The sequence below is a fragment of the Scyliorhinus torazame genome, chromosome 8, assembly GCF_047496885.1.
Source record: "Scyliorhinus torazame isolate Kashiwa2021f chromosome 8, sScyTor2.1, whole genome shotgun sequence".
NCBI lineage: Eukaryota > Metazoa > Chordata > Chondrichthyes > Carcharhiniformes > Scyliorhinidae > Scyliorhinus > Scyliorhinus torazame.
In genome coordinates this window covers 268873331-268888812 of record NC_092714.1, presented here as the reverse complement: position 1 = coordinate 268888812, position 15482 = coordinate 268873331, and the positions used below count along the sequence as shown (strand labels likewise).

At 45.8% G+C, this 15482-nt stretch overlaps 1 protein-coding gene across 1 annotated transcript in view; it reads left to right on the top strand.

The window, feature by feature from the left end:
• The first annotated feature begins 4042 nt into the window (after positions 1-4042).
• eif2s2 (eukaryotic translation initiation factor 2, subunit 2 beta) overlaps positions 4043-15482 on the top strand; it is an 80886-nt gene continuing 69446 nt past the window's right edge. Inside the window, exon 1 of the mRNA XM_072515291.1 lies at positions 4043-4200. Within this exon, the coding sequence (XP_072371392.1) occupies positions 4186-4200 (15 nt within the window). The 5' untranslated portion in view covers positions 4043-4185. The remainder of the gene's footprint in view (positions 4201-15482) is intronic.

Here is a 15482-nt window from a genome sequence, read left to right as displayed (position 1 = left end):
CAGCGCAGGATTCTTCCCGGTGTTGATACCAGTGCATTTTCACAATTATCACCCTCGGTTATTCTCCAGCTTTGCGTTTTGGACGAAGCGACTGGTGGGCTCTGTCTATTTCGTGGGTTGGGGAAGCTATCCCTTCCCACCAAATTGCCCAGCATTTGGGTCACATTGTCTGTGGTGTTCCTGCCTTCGATCCCCTCTGGCAGGCCCACTATCCACAGGTTTTGGCGCCTCGATCAGTTTTCCAGATCCTCAATCTTTCCTCTCAGACTCCCCTTTGTCACGACCAACCTTGATATTTCCTTTTCTAGGGCAGCGATCAGATCTCTCTGGTCTGTTGAGGCCTTTTCTAACTCCTTTATGGTGCTTTCCTGGGCTTTCAATCACCTCTCCACCTTGTCGAGGGCCACCTGTGTGGTCGCCAGAGCTTCCGCGACCTCCGCCCTGATCTCGACCTGGATATCGGTTTTCCTCGCCTATGTTCTCTCAGTTCACTGTAGTGTTAATGTAATCCTACTTATGACACTAATAAAGATTGTTATTATGTCACTTTAAGGCAAGCAGCCTGTATCTTTAATTCAAGCAGGAAGAATCTGGAAGGCTGTGCTAGTTTAAACAGACGCTGCAGACTTGCTGGCTCCAAAGGGAGTGATGTGTTTGGACTCAGTTTGATCAATTTGGCTGGTGGCCAATGAACTGGCTCAAAAGGCTGTGCTTTGCCCTGTAACAGGTGGTGTTTGGATCTTATTCCACTGGTATGCTTTTCAGGGTTTCAAGGTTTCAGTTTGACTCCTGGCAGCAGAAAGGCAAGGACCTCTCCGCCTTTCTCCAGAACGTCACTATCGTCCCTGCTTCCACCACCTCCCCCGTCAGCAAGTTCCAGGCACCTACAACCCTGTGTGTAAAACCCTGCCTCGTACGTCTCCTATAAACCTTGCCCCTCACACCTTAAACCTATGCCCCCTAGTAATTGACCCCTCTACCCTGGGAAAAAGCCTCAAACTATCCACTCTGTCTATGTCCCTCACAATTTTGTGGACCTCTTTCATTGCAGAAGGAGACCATTTGGCCCATCGAGTCTGCTGGTTCTTGGAAAGAGCACCGTACTTAACCCCACATCTCCACACTATTTCCGTTACCCTGCAACCCCATCTAACCTGAGGGCAATTTGGCGTGGCTAATCCACCTAACCTGCACATCTTTGGACTGTGGGAGGAAACCGGAGCGCCCGGAGGAAGCCCACACAGAAACGGGGAGAACGTGCAGACTCCGCACAGTGACCCAAACGGTCACTACCTGTAGTACTGTCTATAGCTACTTAGCTACTTCCTTTAAAATCCTGGGATGCAACTCATCAGGCCCTGGGAACTTATAGGCCTTTAGCCCCATTAGTTTCCTTAGTACTGTTTCCCTAGTGATTGTTATTGTATTTATTTCCTTTCCCCTTCTGCTCCTTGATTATTTATTTTTGGAATGTTATTGGTGTCTTCCACCATGAAGACTGACGCAAAGTATTTGTTTAACTCCTCTGCTATTTCCTGGTTCCCCATTATTTCCTCAGTCTAATTCTGTAAGGGGCCTCTGGTCACTTTGGCCTCTCTCTTCCTTTTCTTTTATTTAAAGAAACTCCTGCTGTTTTTATATTACTTGATAGTAACCCTCCTAGTTTATCAAGAGACCCCATGATTAAAGTACTGCCATTTTCACATGCCTTTATTCCCTCCTGATTTATTCTCCAACCTACAATTTAGCTACTTTTTGGGGTCCTATAGACTCTCCCATCAGTGTCTTCTTCCCCATGTTATTTCTTACCTCCACCCATATGGATTCTACATCTTCTGATTCAAGATCATTTCTTGCTTTTGCACTTATTCCATCTTCGTGGGCTTGTACTGAATATTGGTTGTATGTCTAACACTGGAACTGGAGACAGAAAGATGAAGGAGAAGGGAAGCATTGAAGATGGACCACGTGAAGGTGAGGGGAAGGTGGAAATTGGAAGCAAAATCGATACATTTTTCCAGGTTCATCCGAGAGCCGGAAGTGGCACCGATACAATCATCAATATAACGGAAAAAGAGTTGCTGGAGCGGGCCCAGGTTGAAATAGTGTTCCACATATCTGACAAAAAGACAGGCATAACTGGGGCCATGCGATAGTGAAGGAATGGCAATATAATTTCAAGCCAGGTTGGTGGGTGACTTGGAGAGGAAATTGCAAGTGGTGCTGTTCCCATGCATAAGAACACAAGAAATAGGAATAGGCCATTCAAGCCCGCCGATCCAGCACTGCCGTTCAAACAGATCATGGCTGATCATGTTAATCCATTTTTCCTATCCCCATATCCCTTGAAGTAATTAGTATCCAGAAATCTGTTGATTTCTGTCTTGAACATGCTCAATGATTCCTCAGCTCTGTGAGATAGAAAATTCCAAAGATTCACCACCGTCTGAGTGAAGAAATTCCTCCTCATCTCAGTCTTAAATGGCCTGCCCCTTATTTGGAAACCCCTGGTTCTAGACTCACCAACCAGGAGAAACATCCAACCTACATCTACCCTGTCACGTGCCAAGAGAAGTTTGTAAATTTCAATGAAATCACCTCTCATTCTTCAAAACTCTAGAGAATACAGATCCACTCTCCTCAATCTTTCCTCACCCCAGGGATTAATTTGGCAAACCTCCATTTCACTCCATCTACACTATGTCCTTCCTTCCGATAAGGAAGCCAAAGCTGTACGAGATACTCTGGGTGCATTCACACCAAGGCTCTTTATAATTGCTGTAGGACATCTGTATTCCTGCACACAAATCCGCTTACGCTGAAGTACAATGTACCATTTGCTTTCCTAATTAATTATTGCACCTGGATGCTAGTTTTTATTGACTCATGAACAGGGACACCCTTGTCTGTTTAGTCACCAATACCTGCCAACCAAAGATGTGGAGTGGTCTTGCTAGGTGGGGTTAGTGGGTTACGGGGGTAAAGTGGGGGGGGGGGGGGGGCTAAGGGCCTAGGTAAGGGGCTCGTTCAGAGGGTCGGTGCAGACTCGATGGACAGAATGGCCTTCTTCTGCACTGTAGGGATTAGAACATAGAACATGGAAAAATACAGCACAGAACAGGCCCTTCGGCCCACGATGTTGTGCTCACCTTTTGTCCTAGGTTAAGAACAAATTAATCTACACCCCATCATTCTGCCGTTCTAATGAGAAAAGGCCTAGCACCCTCAACCTTTCCTCGTAAGACCTACTCTCCATTCCAGTCAACATCCTGGTAAATCTCCTTTGCACCTTTTCCAAAGCTTCCACATCCTTCCTAAAATGAGGCGACCAGAACTGCACACAGTACTCCAAATGTGGCCGTACCAAAGTTTTGTACAGCGGCATCATCACCTCACGGCTCTTAAATTCAATCCCTCTGTTAATGAACGTGAGCACACCATAGGCCTTCTTCACAGCTCTATCCACTTGAGTGGCAACTTTGAAAGCTGTATGAACATAGACCCCAAGATCTCTCTGCTCCTCCACATTGCCAAGAACTCTACCGTTAACCCTGTATTCCGCATTCATATTTGTCCTTCCAAAATGGACAACCTCACACTTTTCAGGATTCTATGAACCTGTCACCCATTCAAGAATACTCCTGTCTTTTTGTTTAGTCTACCAAATTGGATAACCCCCGACTCACACTTGTTCCCATTACACTCTAACTGCCAAATTCCCCTCTCCCCCTCCTTGGTGGTGGAGAGACATTGCACAGGACAGAGCAAGGTCTGCCTGCACACGCGCACTAGCGCCCGCTCGCCTCAGTTGATCTGCGCACGCGCACCAGCCCCTTCTCGCCAGGGTCGATCTGCACACGCGCACCAGCGTCCTCGCACCACGGTTGATCTGCGCACGCGCACCAGCGCCCTCTCACCACGGTTGATCTGCGCACGCGCAGTGCCGGTGGGCTGATGCAATGCCTGTTTGCGCCTTGACGTAGACTCTGACAGACGGGATGAGGGGTCAATCGGAGTGAAGGGGCCGGTGCCAAGCTGGCCAATTGTGTGAGGGGGCGGGGCTTGCGGCGGTGACAGGCTGACGGCGCGCGAACCAGCCACCAGCGCCAGCCACTCTCCCCCATCCCGTCAGCGAACACCGCTAAGCCCGGCAAGGAGGAGTGTCCAGCCGCCCGGGAAGCCGCCATGTCGGGGGACGAGGTCTGTCTGAGCTTTGAATTTTCCACGTTGGCCCGTGGGGGTGGGACAAGGCCTCGGGCTCCGGTAGACACGGGGCCGCGCAAGTGTGAGCCGGCGGCCGGGCGTGGACTCGGGGCGAGGCCTGGGGCCTACCCGGCCCGCCTGCCGCTCCATCACATGCGTTCGGCCGCCGCTGAGCTTCCTTTTTAACTATTCTCCCGTTCGCTGGGTGGAAATGAACTGTTATCCCTCTGATAGGAGTTTAGTGTTGATTGTTCATCTTTTCACCCCCCCTGCCCCCCGTGAGAACCACCGGCTGTCCGACCAGATGAGGCGTCACTGCTCCTCATTGTCCTCGTCCCAAATTGTGGTTCGAGGCCCTGGAAATTGAGTTCAAATCCCTCCCTGTACATCAGAAAAACAAACAAAAAAGACTCTGGGTTGTTGCAAATGTTACTAAATTAAGGAAACTTTCGATGTAAATTGACAAGGAGGGGCAACCCACTAGCTTTTTTGGAGCATCTTAGTCATATAGTTTACAACACAGAAAGAGGCCCTTTGGTCCATCCTGTCTGCGCCAGCCATCTAGCATCTGTCGATTCTAATCCAGTTTCCCACCACTTGGTCCATAGTCTTGCCTGTACACTGCTGTTTCAAATGCTTCTGAAATGCTGTGGGGTTCTGGCCTCCTCCACTCTCGGGCAGCGAGTTCCAGATTCTCACCACCTCTAAGTGAAAAGCTTTTCCTCAAAACCCCTCTAAATCTTCTGCTCGCTGTAAATCCATGTCTGAGTTATTGACCCCCCCCCCGCCCCCGATCTCTGGTCTAGTGAAAACAACCCCAGCTTATTCAGCCTCTCTGGTGAATCACTTCTGCACCCTTTCGTGCAATCTCATCCTTCCTATACAGTGGCGCCTAGAACTCTGCACAGTAGGATAGCTCCTCTAACCACCTTACCTACATGTCCTGTTACCTTTGGAGCCCTCCGGTTGCCTGTACTTCTAGTATCCTATTGTTCACCATGTATTCCCTGGCCTTGTTGGTCCTCTTGAGGCTTGTCTGTAAACATTGACCGCCAGTGTGCCCAGATCGTGGGCATGAATTATGAAAACTGCTTTTCCAGTTTGAATTTGCATAATTCCGACCCTCCTCACTCCATCAATTGTAGCACTTTAAACATTACAACAGGTGGCAAAGAATAGAGGGAGAAATTGGAATATGTGCCTAGTTTTTGCAACAAATGTAAAAATTAAGCAGTACTTCTATTAGTAAGTGAGTGGTCAAAATCAATTTTGGTCCCTTGGGGGATGAGACTGAGGAATTAATGGGAAAGAAAGTGGTAGAGACTTTGTAACATGTTTTTTGTATCTGTCTGGAAGACTTAGAAAGCATTTCAAGAGTAGTAGAAAATCAAGGGACAATAGGAGCCGATCACGAGAGAAATGGTGCTAGGAAAGTATTGGGAGTTGTAAAGGCCAATAAGTTCCCCATGACCTGATGGCTTTGCTTGCACTCTAGCATCATGAAGAAGCTGCAAAAATAATGATAGCATAGATTGTAACCTTCCTAAACTCTGGAAAGGTCTCCTCAGATTGGAAAAATGGAAACTCAACTCTGCTACTCAAGCAAGGAGGGAGACTGAACATAAGAACACAAAATTGGAGCAGAAGTAAGCCAGTCGGCCTCTCGAGCATGTTCTGCCATTTGATAAGATCATAGAACAGTGCAGCACAGAACAGGCCCTTCGGCCCTCGATGTTGTGCCGAGCATTGTCCGAAACCAAGATCAAGCTATCCCACTCCCTGTCATTCTGGTGTGCTCCATGTGCCTATCCAATAACTGCTTGAAAGTTCCTAAAGTGTCCGACTCCACTATCACAGCAGGCAGTCCATTCCATGGCTGATCTGTTTGGATGAGGTCCACACCCCATCAAGAGACACTCAACTTGTGCCACTCCCCAACCCTTTCCCCATTGCCCAGTAATTTCTTTCTCTTTTAGGTGCTTATCCAGTTCCTCTTTGAAAATCATGTTTGTGGGTGGCAGAATAGCACAGTGGTTAGCACTGTTGCTTCACAGCTCCAGGTTCGATTCCCGACTTGGGTCACTGTCTGTACGGAGTCTGCACGTTCTCTCTGTGTCGGTTTCCTCCGGGTGCTCCGGTTTCCTCCCTCAAATCCCGAAAGACGTGCTGTTAGATAATTTGGACATTCCGAATTCTCTCTTGCTTGAGACTTGACTGTTCTAAGGGACTTCTGACTGTCCACCCTCCATAATTTTGGACGTCATCCTCAGAAACGTGTCATTGAATATCTGGGGATTTGTGCAAGTTACATTTCCCTGTAGAACACTTGCTATATTTCAGATTAATCAGCTGAGTGAACCTTTTCTAAACTACTTCTAATGCAATTGTTTCATTAACAAGGAGACAACCGCCCTGTAGATGTAGCCTCACCAGTAACCCTATACAACTATAGCAAAGCATTCCTACTTTATTCCCTTACAATAAACAACATTATGTTTGTCACCTTAATTCCATCTGCAAAACCCTAAAATATACTGACGTTTTGTGATTCATGTACCAGGACATCCAAATCCCTCTACAATTTCTTCCCATTTAGATAATACGCTGCTTTTCTATTCTTCCTGCCTAAGTGAACAAGTTAGCATTCTTCCTCATTGTACTCCCATTTGCCAAATGTTTTGTTCATGCTATATCACTTTGCAGGCTTCACATGTCCTCCTCACAACTATTCTCTCCTACCTATCTTTGTGTCACCAGCAAATTTAGCTACTGTATTCAATCCCTTCATCCAAGTATGAGTCTTTATGTCCAAAATGCAAATGTGGATAAAACACTGGAGAAGAATTGAGAAGTTTTGTTTTCTCTACTTTGGTAGATAGTTAAAATCACCATTTTCATTTCTTTTGTTGACTTCTATCCATATTTTCTTGAAATTTCATAGATGCATAGGCTGTAAGCCCCAGCGATTGGTTGATCAAATCAAACGGCATGCTTCGTCAGCTGGTAATAGGCACCGTACAGACTGTACTGGACCAGCCGTGCTCGCAAAACCCAAAACAAAATGTCTGCTGTTAGATGTGATTCTGTGGTTGGGTAGCATATTCAACAATCCTGAGTGCATGAACAGCTACTCTTAACCACAAATTTGAGACAATCGAGCTTGTTAAGTGACTCGTTACACTTCCTAAAAGTGTGATAAATTAAATACTGGGATTCGATTTGCTGCGAACAAGAGGAATGTGTTCAAGGTCTGTGCTTTTGTTTGAATTTCCTGGGAGCTTGGGAATCAAATAATTTTCCCATTGATTTCTCCATGGCAATGTCTCGACCAAAGTCTACTTACTAACCAGTCAGCGTCCTTTTCTCCTGTATATAAACTGTTGTGGTTGTTGGAAATTCTCTTTTCAAAGTTACCATTGTATTTGCTTCCACCATCGTTTCAGGCAGTGTGAAATGAAAATCGCTTGTCACAAGTCGGCTTCAAATGAAGTTACTGTGAAAAGCCCCTAGTGGCCACATTCAGGCGCCTGTTCAGGAAGGCTGGTACGGGAATTGAACCTGCGCTGCTGGCCTTGTTCTGCTTTACAAGCCAGCTGTTTAGCCCACTGTGCTCCAGGTTATAGCAATGTGCTGCAGTGGAAACAAATGTTATTTCATCTGATTCTATTGCCAATTTTCTCAAATCTTTGTCCTCTGCTCACTAATCCTGCAACATCCACCAATGCTTTTCCCTAACCAGTTTCAAATCTGATAATGCATGGCAAGATGATAATTCAGATGCAGCAGTTTCTGGTGGTGGGGAGGGTACAAAATTGTTCAGTAGTATTTAGCTATACTTGGCTTTGTCAGGAACGTGGTGTGGCGATGGAGATTGGCAGCATTGAAGTGGGTGGCTCAGGGGAGGAGAATCCTTCAGGTGGGCATCATTGTGGAAGGGCAATTTAGGGCTTATCATCTCCCTTGCTGACCTATGTATTTGCAGCACTCTTAACATTTTCAAATGATAATATCAACATCCATTGAATCTTGTTGAGCAAATATGCGATCACGTGCTTTAATTTTTTTTGCCAGTTGGAGTTTGTGTTCTCTTGACCTATTGGCCTGACTTGAATCAGGACTCTTGGATGTATTACTCTTCAGTTTAATACTTCAAGTACCTCTCCCTTAACCTTTCTTCAGAACTGCAATTTTCCACATTATTTTGCTGAAAGTCACACGGCACAGTGGTCAGCACCACTGCCTCAAAAGTGCCAGAGACTCTGGTTCAATTCCATCTTTTGACTGCCTGTGTGGAGTTTGTACATTCTCCTTGTTTCTGCGCAAATTTCCTCCGGGTGCTCCAGTTTCCTCCCACAGTCCACAGATATGCAGGCTAGGTGGGTCGGTCATGCTAAATTGCCCCTTAGGTTAGGTGGGGTTACGGGCATAGGGCCTAGGTTAGGGTGCTCTATCAGAGGATCGGTGCAAATTGGATAGGCCGAATGGCCTCCTGCACTATATGGATTCTATGATCTTGGACCCCATTTTAAATTCTGAGCTAATACTGCTGCTTCCATTATATAACTATGTTTAGTCATCATTCCTTCCAATAAGCAGTACTTGCATTGTCAGTATTATATTTCATTTCACTCTTAAACTGATCAATGTTGGTCTCTCACCAATTCTGGTTGTGCTGGATTTTTATGTGTGGTTCTCCGTGATCTTGGCAAGTGCCACTAATCTCAGCAGCCAAGAAGAATTGGTTAAAATGTGGCCTTGACCTCCAATCATAGCAGTCCAGGAAAGTTAACTTTTAATTCATTCTTGGGCTTTGGGTGTCATTTGCAGGGCCAACATTTATTACCTTAGTTACTGTTATGAGGTGGTTGTCGGCCTATTTCTTGATCCATGCGGTGAAGCTATTCCACAATGCTATTGGCTCAGGAGTTCAAGGATTGTGAAGGGACACTGCTATATGACCTAGTTGGGATGGCGTGTGACCTCTAGGAGAACTCTGGATATGGTGCTGTTCCATTTGCCTTCTGATCTTTTCTGGAGGTACTGCCAGGAAAACCTGGATGAGTTGCTGCAGTGCATCCTTTAAATAGTGCACACCTCAGCTACAGCGTGCTGGTGGTGTTTGGGGTGCTGATTAAGCAGACTGCTTTGTCCTGCATGAATCGTTCATGATCTAGCTGACCGTCCCCCATCGCACATGTTTGGGAAATCCTCCTGCAGCATCCATTGCAAGCATTGTCTTCTAATTCAACAAGTTTAAAAACATGTATGTCAGCATTTAAATTTCATGCAGGAAAGGATTTGGGGTGCTCAAAGCCCTGACGCTCAATTGCCCCTACCCCCGTTACAAATCCCAATAGCACTCTGCTTATTATTTTATTTTAATACCTTGTTCAGTCCTGTAATGCATCTTGGAATCCAGTAGTTTTGAAGTTTTTTCTTTTCCCATGTGAGATTTGGTCATAAGCTTTTCTGAAAGCCAAAATATGATTATCACAGGAAGCTCAGAGGTTTGAGAAGCAGGACGTTTTCTTTCGTAATCACTGCAGGGCGTTTTATCAAAAGCTTTTAAGTTAATAGATCAAATTACAAGGTGAATAGGGCAGCACGGTGGCACAGTGGTTAGCACTGCTGTCTCACGGCGCCGAGGTCCCAGGTTCGATCCCAGCTCTGGGTCGCTGTCCGTGTGGAGTTGGCACATTCTCCCCATGTTTGCATGGGTTTCACCCCCACAACCCAAAGATGTGCAGGGCAGGTGGATTGGCCACGCTAAATTGCTCCTTAATTGTAAAAAATGAATTGGGTACTCTAAATTTAATTTTAACTTGCAAGGTGAATGTGCTGTTTTAAAAGATCTCATCAGGACTTCAAATTTTACAGAATCATAGAATCTTTACAGAATCGTAGAATTTTACAGTACAGAAAGAGGCCATTCAGCCCCTCGTGTCTGCACCAGCTCCCGAAAGAGATCCAAAGCTCTGTTTTTCAAACTTCTTTTCCTGGGACCCACTTTTGCTTGTTGGCCGACCTTCGCGATCAATGTCGACCAACCTGCAGGACATGCTTCTCGTTTGCTTACCTTTAGTGTGAATGGGGAGCCTGCTTTGTCCTCACAATCTCACTTGAATTGGGTTTGAAAGAGGAGACGGCAATGCGCATACCACGTGCAGACTTTAGCCAGTTTCTTTGTGCCGTCTTCATCTTATGAAAACAGAAAATCCAGCCTTGCACATGTAGGTTGTCGTGAAGAACAATAGCAACAAAACACATGTCTTACTCAGCACTGGATATCCTGGGAGATGGTACTGCAGAATGCTGACAGCCGCATGGACTTTTGTGGTATTTTTAATATGGTGTTACAGGTCAGCTACAGCTAATTTGGAGTCAGCACTAAGTTAATAACTGACTCTGGGATCTCAACCTCAAAAGGAATTTTTCACCTGCCACGTCTCTTTCAAAATCTGCATCTTCTCTCATTTGCCAGTACTTCCCTGCATATAACACCCCGGGGCTTTGCGTCCTTTTTTTCATTGGCACAATTAACAAAACCACACCTCAAGAAGCCATCTTTATATTGCTTTGTTCGTGAAATGAACTTCTTCTTTATAGGTTGTTAACCAGAGGCTCTGGAGCTCTGTACAAAGCTAACACTGGCTCTGCTCTGTCCTGCCCTTGAGTCTCCAGAGCAACTCTGTCCAGCAGGTTCTGTTGTGAGATTCAGCCCAATGGGTAAACTGCCCATTTGAGTCACTGGCTGTCTCTTATTTTTAAGAAAACCATTGATCTTCACAGTTCAGTTGCCTTGCTTGCTAGCAGCTGGAAAACGGAAGCAGCACTGCTCTGCGAGTTGGCGGCAAATGCCCATACCTGGAGGGCACTTGATGTCAAGTGTGAGTGCAGGGCGTGTGACCTGCTCTCTGCTGGCACTTGCAGTTGGAAGACTCCACACAGCCTCATTTATTGCCAGGGTGGCACGGTGTTACAGCGGTTAGCACTGAAACCTCACAGCTCCAGGGACCCGGGTTCAATTCTGGCCTCAGATGATTGCCTGTGCGGAGTCTGCACTTTCTCCCTGTGTCTGCATGGGTTTTCTACGGCTCCTATTTCCTCCCACAGTCCAAAGATGTGCAGGTGCGGTGGATTGGCCATGCTAAATTGCCCTTAGTGTCCATAAAGGTTGGGTGGGGTTACGGTGATGGGGTGGAGATGTGTGCTCTTTCGAGGGGCTGGTGCAGACTTGAAGGGCCGAGTGGCCTCCTGCTCTGTAAATTTTATGGTACTGTGATTTAAAAGGTGGCAGTGGCCGCCATTCTCTATGTAAAAGCCGGTAGCGGCCGTTGGCCGCTTCTCCCGTGATTTGGACCACCGCAGGAACGGCGCAACTGATCACTCCGCGACCCACCCGCGGTCTACACTTTCATGACTCACACTTTGAAAACCCTAGCTCGTCCCATTCCCCAGCCCTATCTCCGTAGCCCTCTAAATTAATCAGTTTCAAATATGTATCCAGCATTCTTCTGAAACTTCAATGGGATCTGCTTCCACCACTCTCCCAGGCAAAGCATTCCAAATCCCAACAACTTTGAATAAAGTTTCTCCTCACTCCGAGCTCTCTTCTTGCTGACCATCTTGTCATTGTGACCCCATGCACTGACTTACCAGCTAGTGGAAACGTAATATCCTTCTTTACCTTGTCAAAATTGTTCATAATTTTGGTCACCTTTTAATCTTCTCTACTCCAAGGAGAATAACACAAATTCTCTAATCTTTCCTTGTATCTAAAATTCCTCATTCTAGTAAATCTCCTGCACTCTCTCCAGGGCTTTAACATCTTTCCTTAAACAAGGTGCCCAGAACTGAACACACTATCCCAAATATGATCTGACCAATGGTTTATAGAGCATCGCTTCCTTGCTTTTATAATCCATGCCCCTATTTATAAAGCCAAGGATACTATGCGCCTTCTTAACAATTGTTTCAACTTGGCTTTTCACAGTGGCATCATTGCAGTGTTGATGTGAGCCTACTTGTGACAATAAATATTATTATTATAACTTGCCCTGCCATCTTCAGAAAATTATGCACTTGAACCGCGAGGTCCCTCTGCTCCTGTACTCCCCTCACAGTTGGACCATTCAGCCTGTATTGTCTCCCCATGTTTCTTCTCCCAAATGCATTACCTCCCATTTCTCTGCATTGAAATTCATCTGCCAGGTATTTGGCCAACTTGTCAATGTCCCTCTCAAGTCGCTCAGCGTCATCCTCACAATTCACTATTCTAGCTTTGTAGCATTGCAATTTAAAAGATTTTGCCCTCAACACCCATTTCTAAATCATCTATATAAATCAGAAAAGGCAAGGGTCCCCAACACTGCTCTGGGGGGACACCACTTTCAACTTGACTCGAGTCTGAGAAATGCCCATCTATCTCTTAGCCAACTTCTAATCCATGCTGCCAAGGGCCCTTCAATCCCAAACATTTCTAATTTGCTAACAACCTGCCATATGGCACTGTATCAAATGCTTTCCGAAAGCACAAATATAAAGCCGCCACAGCACTGCCTGTGTCACCTTGTCAAAGAACTCAATTAAATTTGTCAGACATGACCTGCTCTTCACAAAGCCGTGTTGACTATCTAGTATTGACTTATTTTTCTCAAGTGTATATTTATCTCATCCCATATTATGGTCTTCATCAGTTTTCTCACTCCTGATGTCAGGCTGACAGGTATGTAGTTTCCTGCATTATCCTTTGCTCCTTTACTAAACAATGGCGTCACATTTGCAATCTTCCAGTCCCCCGGGACTAATTCTGTGTTCAGAGAGGCCTGAAGAGTTTCTGTCAACGGCTCTTATCATTTTCTCCCTTACCCCTCTCAGCAATCTAGGATGTAACCCATCTGGGCCTGGCGACTTCTCTACCTGGAGTGCTGCCAGCCCTTTTAGCACCTATCCTTTATCATTATACTGCCCAATTGCTCAACACCCACATTTTCAACTGGGCCATTGTTACTAGCGGTATGGTAGCCCAGTGGTTAGCACTGTTACTTCACAGCGCCAGGGTCCCAGGTTCGATTCCCGGCTTGGGTCACTGTCTGTGTGGAGTCTGCACGTTCTCCCTGCTTGCCCCTTATGGACCCCACTCTATCCTTCATTAATCTTTCACTGTTAATATTTGACGGACATTTTACGATTTGTTTCAGCACAGCCTGCCATCCTTTCCTCATGCTTCCTCTCAGCCTTCCTTATTCCAGCCTTAGTCTCCCTCCTGAATTTGAGATGCTGTTCCTGATTTCTATTGCTATTCCGGTATGCATCATTTGCCTCTTTTTTTCTTCTCCTCAATAACCTTAGCCATCCAACTTCCTCTAGCTTTGGATACCCTGTATTTATTTTTGAGAGTCTCCCATTTTTCATCCACTATTTTATCCACCAAAATGTTTCCAATCGACCTGCTCCAGTTCAACTTTTAAACCCCTAAACCTTGCCCCTTTCCAGTCTGGGATCTTGATCCGTGACATGGTCTGCCTCATTTCCTAGGACCAGATCCAGCACAACTTCCTCCCTGTAGGACTGGAAATGTACTATTCCAGAGAGTTCTTCACACACTGCAGGAATGTTTGTGTCCCTTTCTGTGCCCCGCACTCTACCCTTCTCCAAGTCTACCTTAGAGTAATTGAAATCCCCAACCATCACAAACCTAATTGTCCGCACATTTTCATAATCTGCCGACCAATGCTCTCTTCTACTTGCTCCCCACTATTTGGAGGCTTATAAAAATACCCAATCAGGCATTACCACTCCCTTACCGTTTCTCACCTTCAACTATTACATTTAAAAAAAAAATCTTTATTGTCACAAGTAGGCTGACATTAACACTGCAATAAAGTTACTGTGAAAAACCCTAGTCGCCGCCTGTTCGGGTACACTGAGGGAGGAGAATTCAGAATGTCCAATTCACCTAACAAGCACGTCTTTTGGGACTTGTGGGAGGAAACCCATGCGGACACAGGGAGAACGTGCAGGTTCCACACAGACAGCGACCCAAGCCGTGAATCGAACCTGGGAGCCTGGAGCTGTGAAGCTACAGTGCTACCATGCTGCCCAGGGCATAGATGGCATGGTTATATAGGTTCTAATTCAGGATCTGCATCTCATTCAAGGGCTGTGATACTATCTTTGACCGAGACTGCTACACCTTTTTTACCAACCCTATTTTTACTAAAATCCTTATAGCTCAGGATGTTAAGTATCCAGTCCTGTTCTGGCTTGAGCCACGTCTCTGTCAATATGTTATATCTCCTTCGAGCAATTTCTGTTCCCAGTTCCCCAGTTTTGTCCACTCTACTCTGTGAATTTACATGCGTACAATTTAACCCTGCCCTTATCTCTTTCTTGCCCTCTGGGAGGTGACCATTTCTTTGTTCACTGTCAATACTCCTGCCTCCCCCCACTTTCTTTTCCCTATTTCCCATTCCCTGTCTTTCTTTTGCCCTCACTGGTACTTCTCAAGCTAGGCCAATTAGTCAACCCCCTCCTACAAGTTTATATCCACCCTTTTATCCACCAAAATGTTGTACTAAGAATTCTGGTCCTCAAGTATGTTTGAACATCAGTTATGATTATCATCATAGATTATCATAGAATTTACAGCGGAGAAGGAGGCCATTCGGTCCATCGAGTCTGCACCGGCTCTTGGAAAGAGCATCCTACCCAAGGTCCACACCTCCACCCTATCCCCATAACCCAGTAACCCCACCCAACACTAAGGGCAATTTTGGACACTAAGGGCAATTTATCATGGCCAATCCACCTAACCCGCACATCTTTGGACTGTGGGAGGAAACCGGAGCACCCGGAGGAAACCCACGCACACACAGGGGGGATGTGCAGACTCTGCACAGACAGTGACCCAAGCCAAAATCGAACCTGGGACCCTGGAGCTGTGAAGCAATTGTGCTATCCACAATGCTATTGAGCTGCCCCTCTTTACATGAAAGTACCATGGAAGTAATGAAGCAGATAAGAATGGTGTCAAAATCAAATAATGTTTTCTTCTTGTCTCTGGTTCGAAATAACAGTAAACATTTTTCCAAAGGAGAGGTTTGTTTTTAAAATGTCCCTAATATTTCCTTTCCTACCTCCATTGAAAATTTTCAGCGTGTGATCGTGTACTGTATAGCGCTTGAATATGGCTTGAAAACCCCTTATGTCGGGACTTTCTTTTCTATCAGTTTTGTCCCACTAATATTTCTTATTGACAGTAGGAGGGCTATTGAGTG